This window comes from Eptatretus burgeri, chromosome 14, assembly GCF_056783735.1.
Source record: "Eptatretus burgeri isolate ZD-2024b chromosome 14, Ebu_testis_v1, whole genome shotgun sequence".
NCBI classification, from domain to species: Eukaryota; Metazoa; Chordata; class Myxini; order Myxiniformes; family Myxinidae; genus Eptatretus; species Eptatretus burgeri.
The window spans coordinates 44,912,725-44,940,061 of record NC_140974.1 but is presented as its reverse complement, the minus strand read 5'-3'; the positions used below and the strand labels follow the sequence as shown (position 1 = coordinate 44,940,061).

The window sequence follows — 27,337 nt, the reverse complement described above, 5'->3', positions numbered from 1 at the left end:
AGACGTAGTCGCCCATCATACGCTCATTATACTGGCCCTGGTAGCGCTTCTCAAATTCCATCACATCTTGGTGGAAGCGCTCACCATGCTCTTCGGAGTAGTCTCCCATATTGGATTTAAAAAAATCCAAATGGGAATGCATCGTGTGCAATTTCAGGGACATTCTGCAACCCATCTCCCTGTAGGACTTGAGAAGATTGTCGACCAATTCGCAGTAGTTTTCTTCCTTGTTGTTACCCAAGAAGCCCTGAACAACCACAACGAAGCTGTGCCAGGCACGTTTCTCCGGTGCCAACAACTTTCCGGAGAACTCTGGGTCCTTCATTAGCTTTTTAATTTACGGTCCAACGAACACCCCTGCCTTTATTTTTGCCTCCGACAACTTCAGAAATACCACTTCCAAATGCTTGAAGGCAGCGGACTCATGATCTAGTGCCTTCACAAATTGCTTTATGAGCCCCAGCTTGATGTGGAAGGGTGGCATCAAGATCTTCTCCTGCTCAACCAGCGGTTGCCACTTCACGTTCTTCTCGCCAATGACAAAGCCCGTTCTTGATGGCCATTCCTTCGTTTCATAATGTCTCGCTGTAGCTCGGCTATCCCAGTAGCAGAGGAAACAGGGATGTTTTGTGAAGCCGCCTTTTAAACCTGTCAAAAAGCCAATCATCTTAAAGTCTCCAATCACTTCCCAATCATGCTCTTCGTACTTCACCAGGCGCAGCAGGTGCTTCACATTCTCATAGCCTTCCTTTAGCTGAACAGAGTGGGTGATAGGGATGCTTGGGTACTTGTTACCATTGTGCAACAGCACCGCCTTCAAGCTTCTAGTTGAGCTGTCCACGAACAGTCGCCAGTTGCTGGGATCATACAAGAATTCAATTTCTTCAAACAAGCCGTTGATGTCGTGACAATAACACACTTTCTCATCCAGTGTGAAATACTGAGAGAATATGTCATGACGTTGTCTCCGTTTTGTTACCCGACAGTTCTCGTCCAACAACTTCCACTGTTTCAACCTGGATGTCAGTAATTCTGCTTTTGATTTGGTGAGTCCGAGGTCCCTGATAAGATCATTGAGCTCCGCTTGGTTAGGGAAATGCGGAATAGCCGGGGTATCATCTGCAACAAAGACATCGTCGTGGGCATCTTCTGTTTCACTGCTGGAACTTGTGCAAGCATCTTTCGTGATCACCGGAGGAGGGTTGGGAACTGGAATCTCCTCACAATGCATCACCGGACGAAGAGATGATGGCAGATCGGGGTGGTCGAACACATCCGTCTTCTTTCCCCTGCGGTGACACGTCACTACCACCATACAAAAGTAGCAGCTGTTTGAGTGATCTGTTGGTTCCTGCCAGATTCTTGGCACGCCAAACTTCAGTTTTCGTTTGTCCCCTCTGTACCACGACTCCAGAGTGGACCGACAGCTTCCGCAAACCACGTGTGGCGCCAAACTCTTGTCCTGGTCCCCTAATTGAACTCCAAAGTACGCCTTGTAAGCCGAACAGAAGAGGTTCCCTTCAATGATGGCGTACTTGACTGACTTGACATTCAGAAAGACTCCGCAGACATCGCGGAAGTTATCAGGATCATGCTTGCAGGAACCTCGAGCAGAAGCCATCATGAGACAATATCTTTTAATAAAAGAACAAATATAATAAGACGAGTTGAAGGGAAAGAACGGAAACAAAATGTAACATATATCAAATGACTACTTGAATGAATCATATAAATCATACTTGAATAACCTACTTGAAAAAAATCATATTTTTTTCAAAATAAATTCAAAATATTTTCTAAATCACAAAACGATCAACAGTATGCTATGTTTTACTTCTGATTAGCATATCCCTGTATGTTTCAACGCTGTTGTATAGTTTCATTAATGTTCAAATACATTTTTCTGCAATTTTCTTATGTAAATATACAATTTTTTGTTATTTTTCAAAAAAAATCGGTGTCATTTCCTTAATAATGATTAGCGACATAAAATATATGCTTTTTCTTCATTCATACGACCTAATAAAAGATAAACAACCAAAAAATTCACTCAAACAAACTTTTTTTTTTGTTACATAATGTAATCTATCTCTCAAAGGAGAAGTGAATTATTGCAGATTTTTTTTTTGTAAGGCTCACTTGGCTGCGCCTGGATGGGTATGAGGGTTGTGGAGTAGCGGCTGAAACCCGAATACAATCCAGGTTCCTCCTATTGACTCCATCTTTGCTCTTTACTTCTTCGGGTTTCTTCTTGGTCTTCCATTTCATTATGTTTGTACCATATCCTGATGCTGTGTGGACTTTGCTTCCCTGCTGATGGGCATCTGGTATCTTGTGCCTGTTGCTGAGCCTGGGAAGTAACTGTTGAAATCTATCTGCCCGGGTTCTTCCCGACATCTTTGTTCCTTTCACATTTCTTTCTAATTTTTATGTTAAATTGAAATAGAATCAAATAAAATATTTCTATATTTATTTACTGGGAAATACAATCTGTCCCTTCGCTGACGGTGACAGGAAAGGGGCGGGGGGAGGGAGGGAGAGAGAGAGGAGGCAGGTGTAGGGTGAGAGCAGGAGTGGAGGCAGAGAGAATGAAGGAGGCGGAGAGGAGAGCGAGAAAGGGGGAAGGTGGGGAGAGTGACACCTCACTAAACGTGGCTATTCACTGTGAGAGGGAGGGTGCAAGAGAGAGAGAGGGAGAGGGAGAGGGAGAGGGAGAGGGAGAGGGAGAGGGAGAGGGAGAGGGAGAGGGAGAGGGAGGGGGAGAGGGAGAGGGAGAGGGAGAGGGAGAGGTGCAATAGAGAGAGGGAGGGGTGCGAGGGGAAGAGGGTGCGAGGGGGGAGAGGGGGAGGGAGAGACTGCAAGAGAGCGATAGAGACGTGGAGGAAAGTGCTGTAGTTTATTAGGAGGGGGCAGCGAGGAAGGAACAGAGAGTGAGAGAGAAGGGTGGGGTGAGGAGGAAAAAAAAAAAGAGACAGGTGAGGGGTGGAGGTGGGGTTGGCAAAGAGAATGATATGTGACACTTAATGACTGAACACACACAAAAAAAGAACAGAACAGCTGGACACACAACAACACAACAGAGTTTGCAAAGTAATCCATTGGCACATCTGCAAAAACTTTGATATTCCAGTTCCAGAAAATTTGTGGGAAAATGGACCAAAAGCAATCACTGAAAACATTGAAGTACCGCTCACGTACGACCTAATGATCCCGTCGGGCATGAACATCAAAAACAAAGTATTGCGACCAGATATCATACTTGGGTACAAAAACAAACAGAGAAGAGGTGTTAATACCATTGCTAATTGAGAAGAAAAAAACAAGAATTAGAATGAATAAAGAAAATTGTATTTTCAATTGCTAATTGAGGTGTTAATACCAGTGATTTTGGACTAATGATGCAGAAATCAAGAAAATGACCAAATACCAAGACCTCAAGAATGAAGTGAAAAAATCCTGGAAGCTGAAGAATGCCAAAGTTGTACCAGTGATGACAAAGAACCTCACAGAGATACTAAAAACCATCCCTGGGGATATTACTACTAAAACTACAGTTGGAAGCCGTCATGGGCTCAGTAACGATCCTGAAGAGAGCCCTTGGGCACGAAACTTTGAGAACCAAAAACTTCACAGCTTGGTCCGCGAATCTTACCGACCCCTTACCGAAATGAAGGTGGATACTTTGAGCCCACCCTGGGAGGATAGCAACATTAAACAGACACCTCCCGGAGATGCCCGAAATGTCAAATATGTCCGAATTGGACAAATGGACACTTTTCTAGGAGTCGGAACTGCTTTCAAGTTCGATTCTGGAGCTTAAATTTTGTAATTCTTCTAAGTTTAAGAGATACTCGTGGTGATTGCATGTGCTGAAATTAAATAAAGCCACAAACGCTGCAGTCTCCGGGTGTTTATAAGCATTGCAATGTACCCAGTGATTTGAAGCTATGATAAACAGGCATTTGATAATATGAGTGAGGAAAGTTAAAAAAAACAACTTTATCATGAAGAAATCGTTGCGGCCTGTTCCTCGTCAAGGCATGGTTGAGCAGGCCAAAAAAAAACATGGCGGCTTCAGACCCCAGTGAGGTTACCCAGGAAATTCCTCAAGACCCCAGAGAAGCGAGCTGGCCAAGAATTGCTTGATGAAGGATATAATTAATAAGGCGGTTAATTATCTTCAAAAGGGTGTTTTAATTAACCCAAATACCCAATTTTCACTTTTGCACTTCCTTGGCGTTTTCTTAGTTTGCATGCAACATTTCAGGCTGCCTGGTTTTATGGTTTTGGAGATATTGAGGACACACACACACACACACACACACACACACACACACACACACACACACACACACACACACACACACACACACACCCACCCTTACAAGCTGGTAGGCAACATGGGTGGTTGCTATATAATTGCATACTAGTCATATTTTGACGGATCGGGCTGAAATTTTTTGACAAAGAGGTTGATTATAGTGCACATAAAAGCGCGGAAGCCGATTTTTGATTTTCGAAAAAATATATATATAAAAATATTTTTCGGATTTTTTCAAAAATGTCAGTCCCGTTGCAAGGCAACGGTGGCGTCCATAGCAACGGTGCTCAAAAGCATACAACTAGATCCTGATATGAACCTACCAGTCAAGTTTCATCAAAATCGGTTGACTCCTCTGGCCTCCAGAGCTGTCCATTACATACATACAGACAGACGGAAAACCTGAGAATCACGGTAGTCGAGCGACCACCCAATATTAGTACAGATAATTGTCTTTATTCATTCTAATTCTTGTTTTTTCTTCATTTCTTTTACCATCTATTCTTTTTCATTATCTATTTCTCTCAGGAGACGTTTATTATTGCAGAAAATTTTCGGTTAAGCTCACTTGGCTGTGCCTGGATGGGTTTGAGCGTTGTGGAGTCACGGCTGAAACCCGAATGCTATCCAAGTTCCTCCTGATGACTCCATATTTGCTCTTTTCTTCTTCGGGTTCCTTCTTGTTCTTCTGTTTCATTATGCTTGTACCATATCCTGATGCTGTGTGGACTGTGTTTCTCCACTGATGGACCTCTGGTTGCTTGTGCTCGTTGCTGCGTTTGAGCCTGGGAAGCAACTGTTGAAATACATCTGTCCAGGTTCTTCCCGACCATCTTTGTTCTTTTCACATTTCTTTCTAATTTTTATTTACTTATTTATTATAATTCTCTTTATTCACTCTAAGTCTTGCTTTTTCTTCTCTTTCATCTTGATATTCCTCTCTTTCATTAACTATCTCTCGAAGGAAAAGTGAATTCTTGCAGTAAATTCTCTGTAAGGCTCACTTGGCTGCACCTGGATGGGTTTGAGCGTTGTGGAGTCACGGCTGAAACCCGAATGCTATCCAAGTTCCTCCTGATGACTCCATATTTGCTCTTTTCTTCTTCGGGTTCCTTCTTGTTCTTCTGTTTCATTATGCTTGTACCATATCCTGATGCTGTGTGGACTGTGTTTCTCCACTGATGGACCTCTGGTTGCTTGTGCTCGTTGCTGCGTTTGAGCCTGGGAAGCAACTGTTGAAATACATCTGTCCAGGTTCTTCCCGACCATCTTTGTTCTTTTCACATTTCTTTCTAATTTTTATTTACTTATTTATTATAATTCTCTTTATTCACTCTAAGTCTTGCTTTTTCTTCTCTTTCATCTTGATATTCCTCTCTTTCATTAACTATCTCTCGAAGGAAAAGTGAATTCTTGCAGTAAATTCTCTGTAAGGCTCACTTGGCTGCACCTGGATGGGTTTGAGGGTTGTTGAGCAGTGGCTGAAACCCGAATGCTATCCAGGTTCCTCCGGATGACTCCATCTTTGCTCTTTACTTCTTCGGGTTACTTCTTGGTCTTCCGTTTCATTTTGCATCATTATAAACAAGAAAGATAAGAACCCTTTAAACAAGATAATAATCAGGAAAAGGGCAAATTTCCCATTGTCATGCAATTAGCAGATTTTTCTTGTCTTTTTGACATAGCAATGTGTGAATTTACAGAATATAGATTTAGGTTCTGACCTTGTCAAGCAAAGCAATATCTTCCACTACGGCTGGGGTTTTACCTCCCACAAAGACCGGGTACAGATATATCAACTTAGACCTTTGGATTGCCAAATTGCTTCATGTATGTTCAACTTAACATCCGCCCAACACAAGTGAAGCGATTGCTATTTTGGCAAAGAAATACTGCCTGCACAGGGAGTTTTGAGTGAACGTAAAAGGTAAAACGGAGCTTCCAAAGTTATGCCAAAAAGCATGGAAAGATTGTCGGTCTTGGTAAGATTGAAGCACCACAAACCATGTCATATATCTGTTACCAATGCAAGAACATTTTTCTTACACTCTCCCACAGCTACAATTAGGTGTAGCACAGCAACAACAGCACAACCGATCTAGGAATCTCACTTCTCAGTCACTTTTGCAATCTTGGTATTCCATCAATGTGATTATAAATAAGGTACCTCAGCATGTTGGAAGACACAATTAGCTACCCCCACCCCAACACAGTCCTAATTAGCAAGCAAGCACACATACACAACCTCTACCCTCCCCCCTTACACCCACTCAATTCCGGTTGCATTGCTCGGCATCATCAAACCTTATGTTTGAAGCAGTGATGTTCTGTGCAAACATGTCTATTTAAATCACATCAAAATCCAATAGTTAGCGGTTAAGCATTGTGTTCCACCATTGAAAAATAAAAATAACGGACAACCTGCAACAATCTTTCCTCCCATAAGCAACAAATTATTTTTTCTTCTTTGCCCTTATTCCACAGAGGTGAGTTCTGTCAACACAAAATGCTACCGGAATAAGCATCAGAAGGAGATTGTGCCTGAGGAGGCATTGCAAACAAAAGCAATAGGAAGGGTGGATGGAAAGAAAGACAAGTGTGAAAGGAGTGATGGGGGTGGTGGCAGTCAGTGGGGGGGGCAGTGGGCAGGAATTTGTACAGGAACATGAGCATGAAGGTTACACTCACCTTTCCTACTTTCTCAGGGGTAAGTGGAATGGGCTCCAGGTTTTCCATTTCATGGCGTCTGCGCAAGCCGTGTCGAACTCCTGCACACAACGGCATGGAGTGCTGACTGGCTTGTTTGACACAAGTGCTGGCACTACAGCAGATAATCAAAACCCTGCACTGTCGATCTCCAGACAATTGTGGGATGATTCCTTATTTGCTTGTTTGTCATCGGTGCTGCCGGTACAGCAGATAAATCAAGACCATGCCACTGTCAATTCAAGTACTATAGTGGGAAGATTTCTTACTTTTTGCTTCCAAAGCTCTATTCTTTGACTCTCAACACCACAAATTAAACTGACTGTACCAAAGTTATATTTGATTTTCCTCATCCATGCATTGTGTACATAAAGCTCATATGCAAAAGCAACAAGATGAAACAGCTTTATACTCTTTAGTGTTGCTAAGCAAGCAATATGATGTGCATGCATAAACGAACAGAGATAACTGTTGGATTTCTGAAGGAAATAAACCTTGAAACTCACATTATAATGCCAGGACAACATGCTTACTTTATCTAACCATCTCATCTGTGCTTGGGGGCAAGTAGGATAGTGTAGAGGTAAGCAAACTTAACTCTGAGCTGTCTCGCTTGGGTTCATATCTCGGCCCAACTATAAACTGTCATCCTTGATTCATCAATGTGTGTGCCATCCATCCCTCTGATGGATGTTAAACTGGGAGTCCCATCTGTCAGCATCAGTTAATAGATGCTAAAAATCCTACGGTGTCCTGAGTGAAGAGTAAGCAAGCTACAGTGTCTTCAGCACTCTAGAAAATTACAAATTTATACTCGAACCAACAGAGGGCATTGCATCAGTAGTACAGCTGTGCTCCCTGCAAAGATTATATTACCAGCAGCCATGTGCTGTATGCTAAAGGAAGGGTATATGTACTGGGAAGTATAAATCCTTCAGAAAGGTTGAATAATTACTCAGCAGAAAAATTGCATTATTTCACCCAATATTGGTACAAGCAAAATATACTGAGAAAGCAAACAAAAAAAAATGAGGATATAGCAAAACTGATAAATATCGAAATAAAGAAAACATGATCTTTAGCATTTAAAAGCACAAAATGAAGAAATATTGGAAGATGATTAAGATGCATGCCTGCAGGCCTGCTGCCCTCATCCCCATCAGGTCTATGAGCATCCACAGAGACTCCTTCAGGTCCTTGCACTACTCCCTCGGGACCAAGCTGTCCCTGAAGCTCGGTCAAGTTGATCCGTGCTGTTAGTTCCCCATTCCGATCTCCCACCTGCGGCCAGAAAAGCAGCAAGGCCAGAGCCCCATTTACAAACATGGCAGAAAACGAGACAAAATGGCAAGTTCAACTTGGCAGGAGTAGTGAAAGGTAAAAGCAAGGGGCAGAAAGAAAAATGGCAGCAAGCAGCAACAGCGCAGTTGGTACGCCATTCATTACCCCCAATAAATCTCACTAATCAGTGGAAAATGCAGAAATCAGGTTTCCATGGAGGAGGTATAAAGCCATAATAAGGCTGTAAACTTAAATCTTCATTTGGAATTCAGAGGCAAATTATGGTATATAATTTCACATTTTCTGGTCATGCCTTTGAAAGGTTTTGGCCAGGTGCTCTCCTCAATTACAATTGCAACTTCACTCTCAGAGTTCTTAGTCATCACCAGGTTGTGTCTGCATGGACTCGTTAGATTTCAAGTCAAAATTGTTCCTGGTGTCCATTTAAGGCATTATGTTCAACCTTTCATTATGTTCAACCTCATGGCATCCATTATTTCTGGAACAGGTCAACATTTCATTGCTTCCACCATTTCTTCATTTCATTTTAATGTTCTCATGCTTTCATACTTTGGTTATCCCTGCAGTATTCAAACAAGAGTCACATGACAAGTACTGAAAACTTATCTCTTTTCCACTGTTCCAAGCCGATTCTTGATTGTTGTGTGAAATATGTAAATGTGAAGCCAATAAACAGGTGACTGTCACCAAAACTTAAATCAACCATTTGATTAATAGTAACCAACCCAACAGTCTGGGTGCTCTCTGTTTTTCCAAATGTTTTTTTTTTTTTTACGGCTTTGCATCAACCCATTTAATAAGCTCCCTCAGTACATCAATGTGGGCTAGCAGATCCTACGTCCTTTTGTGGATGTCGTTCGCAAAAAAAGTAGGTGAGCTATCACCAGCACCATGATGAAATGCCAGTCATTCATTTTAATTTAAGTATGTTGCATCAAAATGGCAACCGATCTCGGATTGCAAAGCTCGCCAAGTAACTACTTTGGCAGAATCGACGCTCTGTATCAGGCATGATTAATAATAATAACTAGAGAGTTCATAGAACATGATTCCCCACACAGTGTTTAAGTATATATTTCAATTTTAATAAAAGAACTAGCGTGGATCGGCTCGCTACGCTCGCCTATCCACACGTCGTTGCAGAGATTGACATCACAGATTTGCTGTGTTGTCATGACTTATACCAATCATAATTCAAACATTTGTCTACAAATGTACTTGCAATATTTGTGATATGCCTTGTGTTGGCTTAATGGTTAGGGTGACGAGCTTGGGATTCTAGGGTCCTGAGTTCAAATCCCTCCTGGCCGTTTAATTACTACCAGGTGGGGTCGACTCAGCCTGTCATCCTTCTGAGGTCGGCAAAGTGAGTATCAGCTTGCTGGGAAGACTGAGCCATTCGAGTATCCTGTGTCAGAATGGCGACCCGTCCAGGAATGTGCCCAATAGCCCAGGAGACTGCTTTGGCAGCACCAACACTGTACAGTGTATGGTACAGTGGATGGATGGAATATTGGCAATATGTTTATTTGAAATTTATTTGTGATATTAAAAGGTCCGAATGGTCTAAATGGTCAAGGGTCTAAACTGGTGGTGTTAAGGTCTAAGGGGTCTGAAGGGTCTTTTGGGTCCTCGGAGACTTTTGGGTCCTCGGTGACTTTTGGGTCTTCAGGGTTTTCTTGGGTCCTCGGTTACTTTTGGGTCATCAGGGTCCTCCTCGACTTTTGGGTCTGAAGGAATTAACGTTCAAACAGGACGTGATTAATCGGCATATTCACAAACTGACGGACGGGGTATTTTGGGTCTTTAACGGCCCAAAATACCGAAAAGATCAAAAAGACCCCAAAGACCGAAAAGACCCCAAAGACCAAAAAGATCAAAAAGACTGAAAAGATCTCAAAGACCCTTAAATACCCCAAAGGCCGCTAAAGACCATGAATACCCAAAATACCCCAAAGACCGAAAAGACCCAGAAGGCACGAAAGATGCTGAAGACCCAAAAGACCTAAAAGACCCTGAGGAACCAAAACACTCAAGAGACCCCGAGTACTGAAAAGAACCCAAGAACCCCAAAGATGTAAAATACCCAAAGGACCCAAAAGACCCCAAGGATCGAGAGGACACAAAAGACCCAGAGGCCTAAAAGACCTCAAGGATACAAAAGACCCACTGGACCCAAAATCATGAGGACACCAAAGACCCAGGGGATCCAAAACACTCCGAGGACCTAAAAGACCAGAAGAACCCAAAATACCTAGACAACCCAAAAGACCCAATGGGACTATCTGGGACCCATGGGAATTATGCATAAGGTAAAATGTGACGTCAGGTCCCTAATCCTTCTCCTGCTCCTCCCCCCCCCCCAACACACACACACACACACACACACACACACACACACACACACACACACACACACACACACACACACACACACACACACACACACACACACACACACACACACAATCCCAAGTCCTCAACCCCCTCCAAACTGTCCTCTCTCTCTACCCCCCACCACACCCAAACTCTGTGCTCCCCTCCCTTTTCTTCAAATTCTCAAACACACTCCCAACCCAATGTCCTCAACTCCGCCCCCCCCCTAAAAAAACCTGAAACCCCATCAATCCCATCACTGTCCACTCTCTGCCCCTCCTCCCCCAAGCCAATTCTGTCAGTCCCTCCCCCTTTCTTCTTCAAGTCCTCAACTGCCCCAAACCACAAGTACTTAACACTCCTTCCAACACCAAATCCTCAATCCCTCTCTTTCCCAATGTCTCAATCTCCCTCTTCAAGCTCCATGCACCCTCACTCCCAACTCTGTCCTCCCCTACCTATTTCTTCCTGTTCTTAATGTTACACAAAGATACACAGGGAACTTTGGTGCATGAAAAGGCCATTCGGCCCTATCATGCCTGCATTGTTCCTGCCCCATTTAAGAACAATGTTAAAAGCAAATAAAAATGAAATGTCAAATTCACAATCACTTTCCCCTTTCTTTCATTGTCCTTGCTATGAGGGGCAGTCAATAAGTAACCTTAAAATGGCGATATCAATTCGAGAATGCAATGTGTATCATTGAAGATGACATTTTATATCTATGGGTAAGAGTCATGTTTTGCCTGATTAAGATCTGGCAACATTGAGTGTATGACATCAGTAGAGCAGTTCCAAGATGGTGGCTCCCTCAGAAGCATGCATCAGAGGAGAGCAACATTCTGTCATCCGTTTCTTGGGAAGTGAGGGTGTGAATCCAAGTGAAATCCATCACAGAATGAAAATGCAATTTGGTGACGCATGTTTATCACTGCAGCAGGTGTACGACTGGGACAGGAAGTATAAAAGTGGAGTGTCCAGTGCGGTAGACGCTGCTTGCTCGGGCCGGCCTCACACAGCCGACACACCAGAAATGGTCGCAGGAGTTGAGCACGTGCTAAGGGAAAATCGACGCATTACGCTGGACGATGTGGTCTCCGAATTGAACATTAGCCATGGTTCAGCACACCATATCATTCACAACGTGCTGGGTTTCCGCAAAGTGTCTGCAAGGTGGGTGCCGAGACAACTCACACCAAAACTGAAAATAACTCTACTTTTAAACTTTAAACCGGAGTGCAAGTCCTGCCACCAACCTCCTAAAAAAGTAACCCAACTGCAGGAGGACATCCACAGACACAGTTGGGCACGAGATATGGATGGTCGTTGGCTCACAAGGAGCTCCTCCGCCTTCCTCCTCCTATCCTTTAAGACCACAATCCCAGGTCCTCAACCACACCCTCCCCCCCTTCCAACTCTGTCCTTTCTCTGCCCACCCCAACACCACACCCAAACTCTGTGCCCCCCCCCCAACTCCTAACCCTATATAACTCCCAGCCCTTTCTTCAAATCCTCAAACCCCTCCAAACCCAAAGTCCTCAACTAACCCATCCAACTCAAAAGCCTTAAACCCCTCGATCCCAACTCTGTTCCCCCCTCCCTCAACCCAACTCTGTCATCCTCTCCCCTTTTCTTCTTCAAGTCCTCAACCACCCCAAACCTCAAGTACTCAACCCTCTTCCCAACCCCAAGTCCTCAACCCCCTCCCCAATGTCTCGATCTCCCTCTTCTAACTCCATGCACCCCAACCCACAACTCTCTGTCCTGCTCTCCCCATTTCTTCCCATTCTCAAAGTTACACAGGGAACTTTAGCGCATGATAAAACCATTTGGCCCATCATGCCAACATTGTTCCTGTATAGTCCAGGCAAAATAAGGTTTGATCAGGAACAAATTGCAACAGAATTTTTTTTTTAGCACAATGCATTTCTATGACGTCCCCACAACAGGTATGGTGTTGTGTCCTAAGAAATCCCTGTTGTGGAAATACGTCTAATTTGCAAAAATCCAATATTGCGGCCAATTATCAATATTGTGCCATATCTTTGCTCACAGATGACATTTGGGTGATTTCAACTTTGAGAATGGGTATTTTGTATATAAGGATGCATTTAGCATACTTTTAAACCTCCCTGGAACAAAATCTCATTTGCATAAATCCAATATGGCCACCAAATATCGATATTTTGTGATTAAATTTATGACAGTCACTTCTTTGGCTAGTGTTTCATTGCAGGCATATTAATACCCTACTGAAGATGCCCATCAAGGTCATCATTATCGTCATCAGTGAAATCTGGTAGCTGTGAGTTGGCACAACTTGTCCCACGGCATTGTCCACAAACAGCACTGCAATGCAGACTATACTTTCTGCATGTGCACCTCTTTGTATTACAGTCTGTTTTACAATTACAGCAGATGACATCCAGTAGTTTTGATGGGGCTGCAAGCTGGTCAGTTTGTATTGGCAAACATTGTCCATCCACCATGTGCCATCTCCACTCTTCCGGCTTCATATTGATGCTTCTTCCTTTCCACTCCATCATCTGATAATATACACGGAGGCTGTGATACTTTGCAGCTGCTGAGGTTGGGGGTAGAGTTTGAGGTTCTACATGAGATGTGCTCTTGGAAACCTTCTCACAAAATCGCCTGCATCGTAAAGTGTCCAGTCTTTCTTCTTTTGGCACCACCATATAATGACACAAGTGCTTTTTCTCCTGCTGCAATAATGTCCTGTTTTGCCACATGTCCTTCTTGGCTGAACACCTTAACTTGCTGACAGAACAGCGCAACACTCTTGATCTTCCTTACTGCTAAACCCTTTCCCAATCCAAACAGGTGAGAAGTTGTATCGCAGCCAAGGATTGCATGGATAAATAACACATGGTCACAAACATCAGGACCAAGAAATTCCTTAGACTGCTTTATGCACCATATCCTGGTCTTTTTTGCTGATTGCCTGGGCTCTGGGGCCAGGAACAAGTCATGTGCATCCAGTTCAGCATGATGCAGTAGGAGGATGAGCAAGTCAGTGTCATCCCCTGTCAGGACAGTGTCTTTGATTCTAGCAGATGCAACAGCTGTTTGGACAATGAGCACATCAGCATCATGCTTTGCATGATCTATATTACACCCAGCTCGCTCTAGTTTGTCACTAAGATAAACAATAAATCGCTGTTTGTTTGTCACATTTTCAAGAATTCCTCCTTCTTGGACTGTATAACCATTGCACCAGTGAAGTTTACCGTCATGCCTGAACAAGCCCCTGTCCTTCTCATGTGCGTGGCATCTTTTGTTGTTGGACCGTCTTGGTATCCATCAAAGATAATGGTAGCAGCCCCATATTTATGTGTAACATATGTGACATAAAGCTGAGTGACACTCTCATATGTGGAACCTCTTGGCCATGGAAGACGATGAAGTAGCGCACCACCATCGACAATATACTGGACATTTCCAATTGGTTCTCGTTGCTCCCCTTGCATGGTCTTCCAGAGAACATCGGCAAGGACAGCCTTATTGGCCTGCAGGGGAAGGAAGGAAGATTCAAGCAATGCTGGGGGGTAACTACACAGTTCATATTTGAAGAGTGACTGTAGATCTTCACAGCGCTCCCCAATGGTTACCAGTCTCTGGAAGATCAACTGTGGATCTACCTTCACAGATTCTCCTTTGATCTTGACAGTTGATCTTGAATTGTGTCACTGCTCGATCACATTTCCGGAAGGTGAACTCTTCTACAGATCTCCCAACCATGGATGCGAGAATCTTTTCTCCAACCATTCTTGATCTTTTAACGTTGACTCCTTCCTGGGCTGTCATGCCATTTGCAATGTTAAACAGGGACGGATTCCGTGCGAATGGATCTCTCTCCCTGAGATAGCTGATAAGATCAAGGGTGTCATTGACATCTCGAGCTTGTCTAGCTTTTGACAGGTCTTTGTGCTGGTCACTGGTTTCAAATGAGATGCCACTGAGCTTCTGCATGGCCTCGTTGATATTTGCACATGCTGGCATGGAAAGGACCCACACCAAACGCTGAGTTTCTGTCATTCCTTTTCCTCTTGTCAGGCCTCCATGTGTCTTTATACTTCTCATCAGCACTTGCTCAATTGTGAGATCTGTGGATAGTCCTGCCCAGTACCTATCACTGCGCCTCACCACATGGTATCCTTTCTCAAATTGCTGATGGACATCTGGATGACTTTCTGGCAGATTAAGCATCATTTGCAGGTATACATATGCAGACTTTGCATATAGCGTGTGTCCTACATGCATCCCATGAAAATTTTAAGTATTACAAATAGATCCTTGGATCCAAAGATCTCATTATAGAAATTTAAATCACAAAATACATCATCTGAGAGCAAAGATATGGCAAGATATTGATATTTGGTGGCCATATTGGATTTATGCAAATTAGATTTTGTTCCAGGTCAGGTCAGGTCAGGTATGGGAGCATGTGCCAGAACAGCGAGTCGCTGCGTCCACTTTCCGCCGGTACTCCAGGGGCCTCTGTCTGGCCATCCCACAGGCAGATGCCAGGCCCATCCCCATCTCCTTGAGATGATGGTCAACCTGCTGCAACCACGAGGCACGTGGTCGGCCCACTGGCCTCCTCCACTCACGAGACTCCCCCGCTGAGAGAATCTGGTGAGCAGGATCAGCGTCAGGAAAACGAGCCACATGTCCATACAGCCGCAACTGACGCTCACGGACTATGCAGGTAACAAATCTCATCCGAGTCTCTCTCAGCAACCGCTCGTTGGACACAAAATCCGACCAGCGATAGCCAAGGATTCTCCGAAGAGACCTGGTACCAAAGGAATTAAGTCTCCATCTCAGATCCTTGGTCAGAGTCCAAGTCTCGCATCCATAGAGCAAGACTGGAAGTACCAAGGACCTGAAGACTCGGACTTTCATCCTCCCGCACAGGTTCCGGCAGCGCCACACCCCATGATCCAGTGAATCCATGACTCCCCAGGCCCGACCCAGACGTCTATTGACCTCTGACTTACAGCCAGCAGAGACATGAATATCACTGCCAAGGTAAGTGAATCTCTCCACGACCTCAACATCCTCACCACAAACAGACACAGACAGGACAGCAGCATCCAAGATGTCACCGAAATCCTGGATCTTAGTTTTGACCCAAGAAACCCGTAATCCCAGCGGCTCCGACTTGTCATTCAGCACCTCGAGGGCCCCCAAAAAGATATCTAAAGTCTCCGCAAAGATGACTGAATCATCTGCAAAATCAAGGTCCGAGATCTTGACATTCCCAAACGATGCACCGCAGCTTGATCTCTCCGACATCCCCCCTAAAATCCAGTCCATACAAGTGCTGAAAAGTATGGGAGCCAGTACACACCCCTGACGAACTCCAGTAACAACTGGAAATAAGTCAGAGATGGTACCACCACACTTCACAGCACTGTCAGTACCAGAGTAGAGTTCAGACATCAGATCGATCAGTTTTGGTGGCACCCCACGAAGACCAAGAATCCTCCAGAGGACATCCCGATTCACTGAATCGAACGCTTTACAGAGATTAACATAGGCTGCAAGCAGTCCCTGCCGAAACTCTCGTCTGCGTTCAGTGAGGACACGAAGAGCAAGGATACGGTCAATCGTTGACCTCTTTGGTGTAAAGCCTGACTGCTCTGGACGCTGGTGCTCAAGCAGATGGTGGCGAACCCTATCAAGAATTATCCGAGCAAACATCTTGCCCGGCACTGAGAGCAGCGTCACCCCTCGGTAGTTGTTGCAGTCTTGGCGATCACCCTTCCCTTTCCAGAGAGGAACAACAAAGCCCCTTTCCAATCAGTTGGGATGATGCCTGTGTTCCAGGCAGAGCACAAAACTGCATCCAACGACACGAGTGCAGCATTTCCACCAGCCTTGAGAAGTTCAGCATGGATGCCACAGATCCCTGGAGCTTTGCCCCGTTTCAACCGGTTCACCACAGCCCGTGTTTCCACAAGCGAAGGTGGACCACACTTGATTCGAGGGTCAGCAACAGGGATTGTAACACCCTTGACGTCCAACTCGACAGCTGGGGGATCAGCCCGGTACAACCGCTCAAAGTAACTGGCCCAGCGGGCCTTCACTTCAGACTCCTCTGTCAAGAGCCTACCACTCTCTGCTCTAACTGCAGTGCTCCGAGGGATGGGCTTGGATAAACGCAATGCGCGAATTCCCCTGTAAGCGGGACGAGAATCACCTGTCCAGAGGTGATGCTCTACCCCCTCACAGATTCCTCGCACATAGGCCTCCTTGTCCACCCTCAGTGCACGTACAGTTTTACGCCTCAGCTCCCTGAACAGCTCAGCTCTGCCAATCAGCCTGGCCCTGCGACTCTGGTCAATGGTATCCAGTGTCCCTTGAGAGACAAAATTCTTCTTTGCCCTGCGGTGAGTTCCAAGACATCCACTGGCAGCATCAAGGACGGTGGTCTTGAAGGCACTGCACAACTCTTCAGGACCCCCCAAAGCACCCAGAGCCCCCAAGTATCCACTCAGCCTGTTCGCAAACTCCTCAGCTACTCTCTCATCCCTGAGCTTGCCAACATCCAGCCTCGGCTGGGATGGTACCATTCTCCAGGATTTAAGGTGCAGCTTTAGAGTTGCTACAACAAGCATGTGGTCAGTATTGAGGAACTGAGCACTCCGGTAGACCCTGCAGTTCTGGATCATCCTCCAGCGAGCGTCAATGAGGACATGGTCAATCTCCATTGTCGCACCACCAGCGTTGGAATACCAAGTCCAGCGATGAGCTTGTGGGCGCTGAAACCATGAACCAGCCACCCTAAGTCCATGACTTCTTGCAAAGTCAACGAACTTAGTGCTATTCTGGTTCATAGTTCCTGACCAATGGGGACCAACACACATCTCATAACTATCCCTATCAGTTCCAGTCGATGCATTGAAATCCCCCAAGACTAGAAATGTATCTCGTCTGGGGCACTGATCAACCACAGACTCGAGCGTGGCGTAGAATGCATCCTTCACGATGAGATCACTCGCCTCAGTCGGAGCATAAACAGAGTCCAGGGAAATGACACCTAAGGAGCGACGAATCCTTAATCTCATAATACGCTCGTTGACCGCTGTTACCTCAATTATCATTGGGGTCAGCTTATTGGACACAGCTACAGCAACTCCTTGGGTATGGTAACCATCAGAGCGACCAGACCAATAGTAGGTGTAACCACCCACAATTATCTCGCCGCAATCCGGTCTCTGAACCTCAGAGAGAGCTGCAATCCCAATGTCCAAACGCTTGAGCTCAGATGATAACAGAGACAGGTGATCATCCTCTCTTAGGGATAGGACATTCCAGGCACCCACCCGAAGGGACCGCCTCAGGTTAACCCAAGGAGACCGCCGTCTGGTGGACGACACCTCAGCACCACTCCGACACACTCTCCCGCAATCTGACCCAGGGATGTTACCCCATGGTTTCCCTCCTATCATCAAAGATTGGGGGTCCCGAAGGCTTTGCCCCAATCCCGTCATCCGGTGAGCTGCCCTGCGAAGGGAAGGGAAGTTTAAGTTTAAACTTATTTGTTCCAGGGAAGTCCTGGTTTGTTCCAGGGAAGTCCTGGTTTGTTCCAGGGAAGTTTAAAAGTATGCTAAATGCATCCTTATATCCAAAATACCCATTCTAGAAGTTTAAATCACTCAAATATGTCATCTGTGAGCAAAGATATGGCACAATATTGAAAATTAGCCGCCATATTGGATTTATGCAAATTAGACGTATTTCCGCAACAGGGATGTCTTCGGACTTTTAGTATGGTGTTCTGGGGACCTCATATAAATGCAATGTGCTAAAAAAAATTCTGTTGCAATTTGTTCCCGATCAAGTGAAAAAATGGGCTAGATTGCCTGGTTGAAACAGCTAGTACCTGTTTGTTAAGAACATTGTTAAAAGTAAATAAAGATGGAATGTTAAATTCAATCACTTTCCCCTTTGTTCCCTTATCCTCACTATAAGTCAGGAATCGGTGTTTGTGTATTTGTTTGTCGCGCTACTACTCCTACAGTTCTGGGCCAACTACATCTCAAATCAAAGAATCAGCGATTGCTACATAGAATCACCGTGACCCCAGTTAATGAATAGAGGTGTTTTATTTTTGCTGGTTGTCTTGGGTGGGGGGGAGGGGAGGGACGTGGGGAATGGGGGGGGGAGAGGGCAGATGCAAATTCATTGAAGCTGAAATGCAATAAACTCTAGAATCTCTTAACCTGAATTGAATTTCAAAATTTCAAATGCCGAATTGACCTGAAGAGCAGTTCTGACTGCTAACAAAAAATTGTCTAATTCGGATATTGCTTGACACTCTTGGTGTTTGACACTCCAGGTGAGATGATAGAGGTTATCGCATGTGCGGAAATGAAATAAAAGCACAAACATTGGCATCTTTGGGCATTTTTTAATACATTGTAATGTATCTAGCGATTCATAGCTATGAAGATGAGGCATTCGTTAATGAGTGAGTAAAATGGAGAAAAAAATTTTTTGCGAGCACTTTATCGTGAAGAAACTGTTGCGGCCTGTTCAAAGTCAAGGCATTGTTGAGCAAGCCAAAAATATGGCGAATTAAACCCATAGCAAGCTGACAGAGGGCTGACCAAGGATAATTATATAAGGCTTTTAATTATCTTCAAAAGGGGTGCATGAATTAAACTAAACACCCAATTTTCATTCGAGGGAGAGGGAGAGGGAGAGGGAGAGAGAGACACGCGCACGTCACACACACACACACACACACACACACACACACACACACACACACACACACACACACACACACACACACACACACACACACACACACACACACACACACGGAGTGTGCTGCATTTTATTAGGAGGGGGAAGCAAGGAGGGGACAGAAAGAGAGGGGGAGAGAGGGCTTGGGGTGGAGGATGGGTTAACAAAGAGAATGGTATGTTATGCTTAATGACCAAACACACAAAAAATAAAATAAAGTAAAAACTCATATCAAAACAGCTGTACACACGACACAACAGAGTTTATAATGTAATCCGCTGGCACATCTGCAAAAACTTTGATGTCCTATTTCCAGAAAATTTGTGGGAACATGAACCAAAAGCAATCACTGAAAACATGGAAGTATCGCTCACGTCAAAACTAATGATCCCATCGAGTGTGAACATCGAAAACAAAGCATTGCGATCAGATGTCAAACTTGGGTACAAAAAGGAGAAGAAGGCATTGCTAATTGAGATTTTAATATCAGCAATTTTGGACTAACGATGCAGAAATCAAGAAAATGACCGAATACCAAGACCTCAAGAATGAAGTGAAAAGATCCTGGAAGCTGAAGAATTCCAAAATTGTACCAGTGATACTTGGAGCTATGGGAATGGTGATATTAAAAGCCATCCCTGGGAATATTACAACAAACGAACTACAGTTGGAAGCTGGCGGGCTCAGTGACGATCCTGAAGAGAACACTCAGCACAAAACTTTGAAAACAGAAAACTTCACGGTTGGTCCGTGGTACTTTGAGCGCACCGTGGGAGGACTCCATTCCACATACTGAAACCTACATATGTAGATACCAATCAACGACGCGCACGCACGCACGCACGCACACGCACACGCACACACACACGCACACACACACACACACACACACACACACACACACACACACACACACACACACACACACACACACACACACACACACACACACACACACACACACACAATTTGGCTCTAATTGAGAAAACATGTTAATACGGCGAACAGCTCGGAAATCGGGTGTTATCAAATGTATTTTACTTTGAAACTCACAATGATAAACCATTAATAACCTTTGTAAAACACACAGAGTCATATAAAATAACCAATTGCTTTGGAAACATTCACGAGGACAAAGAAAAATGTGATCGCTCATACACTGCTGAGGTTAAAAGTTAAAACGTCCAAGATACGAGATGAAACCTTGTTGCCATGGTGCCCGCATAATCCAGCATGCAGGTATATACACACACCCGCAGAGAGTCCCTAAATTACAGATCCAAATATATCCATATATGCACCTCTACCTTGTAGCAACTGCTGACTGTACATCCCAATCGGGACACGAACTGTACCACCATCCACTGTGCGGCACTCAGCAAGCGCCTTAAGCACTCAAGCAAGCACTCTAGTGAAATGATTGGCAAGCGATAGCGATGTTCGAATGTCCAAACCATGTCTAAATTAGACAAATGACCACTTTTGTAGCAGTCGGAACTGCTGCTAAGTTCAAATCTGGAGCATAAATTTTGTAATTCGGCTTAGTTTAAGAAATTCTCGATGGTTATTCATATGCGGAAATGACATAAAGCCACAAATGCTGGCATCTCCAGAAGTTTATAAGCATTACAATGTACCCAGCGATCCGTAGCTCTGATGAACAGGCATTCGATAATACGAGTGAAGAAAGTGTATTTAAAAAAAGTTAATAAAGCGTTGCAACTTGTTTCGAGTCAATGCATGAGTTGAGCAAGCCAAAACACATGGAGGCTTCAGACTCCAGCGAGGTAACCCAGGAAACACCTTAAGCGCACATCCTCGGCTACCATATAGAGTGAGGTAGCCGATGATCGCCTGATAATGGATATAATTAAATAAGGCTGTTAATTATCTTCAAAAGGGGTGTTTTATTTAACCAAAACACCCAATTTTCACTAATGCACTTCCTTGGAGTTCCCTTAGTATGCTTGCAAAGTTTCATGCTTTTGGAGTTTTGGACACACAAACACAAACACAAACACAAACACAAACACAAACACAAACACACACACACACACACACACACACACACCACTGCTGGACATGAGGTCAAATGGCTACAAAATACATTTTTCACTCTTTTAAAGATAATTATTGTATGCCCTATTTCATTTTACACTGCCCAGACATATCAGCAGATTTTATTTACATGACCTCAGCTGACAGGATGATCTTGAGGTATGTATCCTTGCCTTTAAACTGTCTAGCCTGGGTTTGAATCTTGGTCCAGCTATAAAATGTCATCCTGGTGTTTCAGACTGAGTGAATCACCGACATGTGCGTTGTCCCTCCGATGTACGTTGAAATGGGCATCCTGTCTTCCGACATTAGCTTATGGGCTCGCCAAACGTATCGCTGTAATCAGCATTGAGAGGGCTTATATTCAACCAATCACGTGACCAGATTCTGCGCACGAACAAAATTTTGATGTTATGATGCCATTGACTATTGCTCCTGATCCAGGTGAGCTTCAGGACCCATGGTCCTATTTTTATTATTTATAACAATAGAAACCCTTTAGAATAAAGTGTGATGGACACACGGAAGGACGGACGGACAGCATTCCTTTAAGTAATAGATCGGCCTACACATATTAAAAAGGTATAAATTGGCAGTAATTTTTTGCTTAAACACAATAACCATCCTGGTGTGTTTATTGGAGGGTTGGGGGGGGGGGTGTTTATTGGAGGAAATCAAAAGGTATTACGATTGCCGTATTTTCCGGTGTATAAACTGCGTGTATTAACCACACCCATTTTTCACCCTCAATAAAAAATATAATAATAATAATAATAACTTTTCTGGTGTAAACCTTTCTGGTGCACCGATGTTTTTCACTCTCAAAATAAATTAATATATTGATCATTTTATTTTCTGATCTAAATATGTTTGTACATTAACTTTGTACGGAACAAAGAGACAGAGGTATCAACATACTTACTCCCATGTCCGCTTAATTTTGTCCGCTAACAGTCTTATTCTCGTTTCTAAGAAGTTGAAGAGAGGAGAGGAGAGGATACCAAGAAGTTTTTGTTTTTCTTTCTATTTTTTTAACATTATAAAGAGGATTTTTTTATTTTATTTTATTACTAGAAAAAGGAAAAGGGATTCATATCGGTATCATACTTATTTCTTGTGGATTTGAGGCCCTGAAAAGGGCCGTTTGAGTTTGATGAAGCTTTTCAGCTAAACCCGAGGACATCCTCGTCAATGCTTTCCTCGTCGAAGACGGCACGTAATCAGGTTAGATAAAGTCTCCGCCATTTGCAGCCTCCTCCTCCAAAATGTCGTCCTCTGTGCTGTCCATGTTGGTGGAGATGCAGCATTTCAGAAATGCCTTGCTTGATGATGTCCGATGGTATCTCCTCCGACGTTCGACATTTCTCATTCTCCTACTCTTGGTGTAGGTCTTCTCCCCACTCATTATCCAGTCGGATCAGCAGCAATGTAGCCCATCTTTGAATGGCTTGTTGATGGACACAACGAGTGCTGCAGGAGCGATGTCATCCCGCCATGGATGATGACGAGATCGGTGCTGGTCCGATGGAGCAGCACTTTGGCGTCGTCGTTCTTGTGACAACTGAACGCATCAAGGACTAGCATGCTCCGTCGGCAGGAGAGACTGCCATCCAGCCTACTACTCCAGACCGTGTGCATCCAATCCTGGACCAGTCCCTCATCTATCCACCCCTTCTGCTGCGCTTCAACAATGACACCGGCTGGAAACTTGTCTTTGGGCATTGTCTTCCCCTTCAACACGATTTACATGGGAAACTTGTCACCGTCCGTAGTGCAGGCGAGCATGATGGTGAATCGGTCCTTCTTGTGACCAGTAGTGTTGATCGTCACATTGTGCGAAAGATTATTTCAGGTGGGTGCTCCATTATTACACTCCAGCTATCTAATATGTAAAGCCGAGTTCATATCTGTGTGTCATAAGCACTGCCCATTCTACAGGCCAAGCCCTCCAGCCATCCAGAAATAGTCACCATCTTTTTCTCTCCACGTAGCTCAGATTGTTTTAAAGGCCTCATGTACATATGAAGACTGCACAACGCATCTTCTATCATGACGTGAAATACCGTTTTGAGGAAAAAAAAGTAACATTTTGATTCCAACTCAAACAAGGTAATGCATGTTTTGTCCGCATTGATCACTGCAGTGGTCTAATATACACCACCCAATGAAGGAACTGTAATGTACGTTTGAAGTGCCTGCAATTCAGAAACAACTTCAGTTGAGTGTTGGTTCACTCAATGGAACTAGAAAAATAAAAGACTGACTTTCGGCACAATCTGGATGGCCCACATGCTGGAGTCTTGCTTATGTTTCATGGTGTCAGAAGTGATCTGCAAATAACTCCATACATTCGTACCATCTGAATATGGTATCTTAACGTTATGTTATAGGTATGTTAATTCTCCTATTATGCAGATAGGGATATTTCAGTTAAAAAAAAATAAAGAAATAAATAAAAACTTTGTGGGATGTCAAATGGTTACTTTGTCTGCCAAACAGTGATGTGTCGCTTACAACTCAATGTTTGCTTACCAGAATTATCCCGTGTTTGCTTCCGTGCGAAGTATGAAAAAAGATGTCCCTGTACACATGATATGACATGCAGGGATGCACTAATAATTGGAGCCTTTTTTGTTTTATATATAACAGACTAAATCTCATGGGAAAATGATATGATAGAGGATAGAAAGTTTATTTGCCGATTACTATGAAAGGGAGAAGAAGAAGAAGAATATATTAACAGGTGTAGGAAATATGCAAATATGGCAGTCTCACTGATGCCTAATATAATATATAAAGCTGCCTCATGATTCTAGCGCTTGCCAAGCCAGCCGTTCCTCATCAACGATTTCTAATGGAGTGCTTAAGCCACTTAGCAAGCGCTCGACAAGAAATTTGGTAACTGAACACACCACAGATTCATGACGTGGAGATGATGATAAACATCTAGAGCAAGCTGACATTATCCGGCAAGCAGGGTACCCCCGTTAGTTGTGAATAATTCTTATTTTGATGCGAGACCAGGTGGTCTTCTTCTTCTTCTTCTTTTGTGTTTAATGATGTTTCCAGAGCCGCGAGGTTCAATATACGCCACACACCTAAACTCCGGGCGTTTCTGAGTGTGGCTTTATTTAATTTCCGCACACGGTTAATAAATTGGTGTACAAACTATTAACCTGAACTTATTTTCAAAATTTAAATGGTGGAATTGAGCTCAACAGCAGTTCCAACTGCTAAAAAAAAAATTACCCCCGTGTGGGGTGACGGTCATCTCTATAATGTTTTTTTACTTTCATAATTAATCGATGAACCATTGCCAGATATCTCCTAAAATGACAGACTAGATAGGTTTTGAAAATGGTGACTTTCACAACTTTTGTGACCTTGTGACCTTGACCCTGACCTCGAATCCGGGAAAAAATATGTCGTTGGGTATCACTCATCGACCTCGACCCACAAAACAAATTTCATCAAGATCGGAAGTAAAAAGTTTTCTTTGTACCGGGAGGTGTTTTCGACCATCTTCCAGGTTACGTGGCGGCCAAATGGGATGGAAATTCAAAAATCTGTCCGGTTAGATACAAGATAATATTTTTTACTATCATAATCAATAAACAGTTGCCGAATATCTTGAAGAACGGCAGACTAGATAGGTTTTGAAAATGGCGATTTTTATAACTTACGTGACCTCATGACCTTGACCCTGAAAAAAGTTATATTGTTGTGCAACACTCATCGACCTCAACCCACATACTAAGTTCCATCAAGATCGGAAAGAAAAATTGTTGACGGACGGACGTACGGACGGACATTTGGTCCGGCTTTATTAGGTAATCTCTACCGAGATGACCTAAAAAGTGTTCATTTGGAATTTTATTGAAATTCAGCATTGATCGTTTTTAAGACCGATTTTTTTTCCTACACCCATGTATTAATCGCACCCCCAACATTTACCTTTTTTGCCAATAAAAAAGTGCGGTTTATACGCCAGAAAATCCGGTACTGTATATAAAAATTATAAAAGGTCTAGAAAATGATGTAAAAAGTTGAGAAAATAAGTTTAACCAAGTACATAAAATAGTATTTAAATTTTTTTTAAACAGTTTTGCAGAAGAAATTAGAGTGAGATGGTGAAAATGAAAATAAAAAAATGGAAAAATGAGAGACTTGTTTTAAAAAAAATTAACAAGTGGTCCAGAATGTAAAATAGGCCAGAACCAACATTCTCCCCCTATTCAGAGGCAACTCAAGGATGATATCGGGTCAACAACAAACCCGATTTGAGGGAGATGTCACAAACCTCACGGCATAAGTGTAGGTGTTCTGCGATGAAACTTATTGCCCTATTGGGCTCTCCGAGTGCCGTGTAAGCGTTTCCCAGACTCCAGCATGCTCGGCTTTCTCCAACCCTGAGAAATAAAGTGAAATTTGCATATGAGTTATCCACTCTCCCACGCTGGACTTTTATGGAACACATTAGCCAGGAAAGTAATGTGTGATTATTTTTTTATTGATCAACAGCTTTTGATTGGTGAACCAATTCAGTGACCCAGTATGCAAATTCTGTTCAAATTTCAAGTCAATCGGATGAACAATGATGATTATATGCGACCTTGACTTTTGACCTCAAACAATAGGCTTCTAGCTTTTGATTGGTGAGCCAATTCAGTGACCCATAATGCAAATTATATTCAAATTTCAAGTCAATTGGGTGAAAATTTACCATTTGTGATCTTGACCTTTGCCCTTTTTGACCTCAAATAGACTCAGTGAAGACCCAATATGCAACTTATGGTCAAATGTCAAATCAATCAGATGAAAATTTACGATTTTGTGACCTTGAACTTTTGACCGATTGACCTAAAAAAGACTTCTAACTTTTGACTACCTCTACCAGGTGGTAAATGTTTCATGAAGATTGGTGTAGAATTGGGACCTGTGGGTGACTGACAAACAGAATAACAAACCAGACCAACCAATATACTTGCGAATTTTCAATTTCACAAGTAAAAAAATGGAAAGGTGAGTGGAAAAAGAGAAGGGAGAAAACACAATAACCTGGAAAGGAAGGGGTGGGATAGGTTGGATTAACGAGGTTGGAAAGGCTTACGAGTATGAATGGTGAATGACTTGAGGAAGAAGTGAACAGCCATCTCAAAGTCCTGGAGGAACAAATGAGATTTGACTGAAGAAGTTTGTTCTGCAGTCAGAAGAAAAGATTAACAATGAGTGCAGGTGAGCAGTGAACCTATAATTTGCAGGGTTCACCAGAAGTTGGTTTCTGGCAGAATGAGTGCATGCTGCAGAAACTAGGGGAGGGAGTGGAGAGAATGGGGGGGGCAAGGGGGGAGGGGGAAACAGAACACAAAGGACAGAGGGTGCAAGACCAGAAAGAAGGAGGGGGTAGAAAGTCAGAGGCCACCAACCTGTCTGCTATGAGGGAGCAAAAGGGCCAGAGATTTAGTTTGGTCATGGGAGAGGCCAATGATTGAGTGCCTTACATTCCACAACATCAAGAATGAGAAAGATGAGAGGCAGGGGCACCAGCCAAAATGGGAAAGCAGTACTGAATCAAGCTGTGGATTAAAGCCTTGTAGGTTGAGGTTCAGATTTACTAAGGAAAGTTTTGACAGGATGGAGGATGCCCAGTCTATACTGCTGACTTTGGAGGCCAACTCTGATATGTGATTTGCCCAAGAGAGAGTGTGGCTCATGGTGAGGCCCATAAATATGACATTGAATTTCTTCAGAGGTTTGTCAATGAAGAGGTTTTCCATGAGGAGAAAGCAAGTT

General features: G+C 43.6%; 1 protein-coding gene across 4 annotated transcripts in view; it reads right to left on the bottom strand.

Moving 5' to 3' along the window:
* The window catches only part of LOC147013069 (G protein-signaling modulator 2-like), a 115,798-nt gene that overhangs the window by 33,020 nt on the left and 55,441 nt on the right, over nucleotides 1-27,337 (bottom strand). For all 4 annotated transcript variants that reach the window (XM_085854585.1, XM_085854588.1, XM_085854587.1 and 1 more), the window contains 3 exons: nucleotides 25,845-25,953; nucleotides 8,161-8,308; nucleotides 7,010-7,089 (listed from right to left, as the gene is read on the bottom strand). In XM_085854585.1, coding sequence (XP_085710711.1) covers nucleotides 7,010-7,089; nucleotides 8,161-8,308; nucleotides 25,845-25,953 — 337 coding nt within the window. The remainder of the gene's footprint in view (nucleotides 1-7,009; nucleotides 7,090-8,160; nucleotides 8,309-25,844; nucleotides 25,954-27,337) is intronic.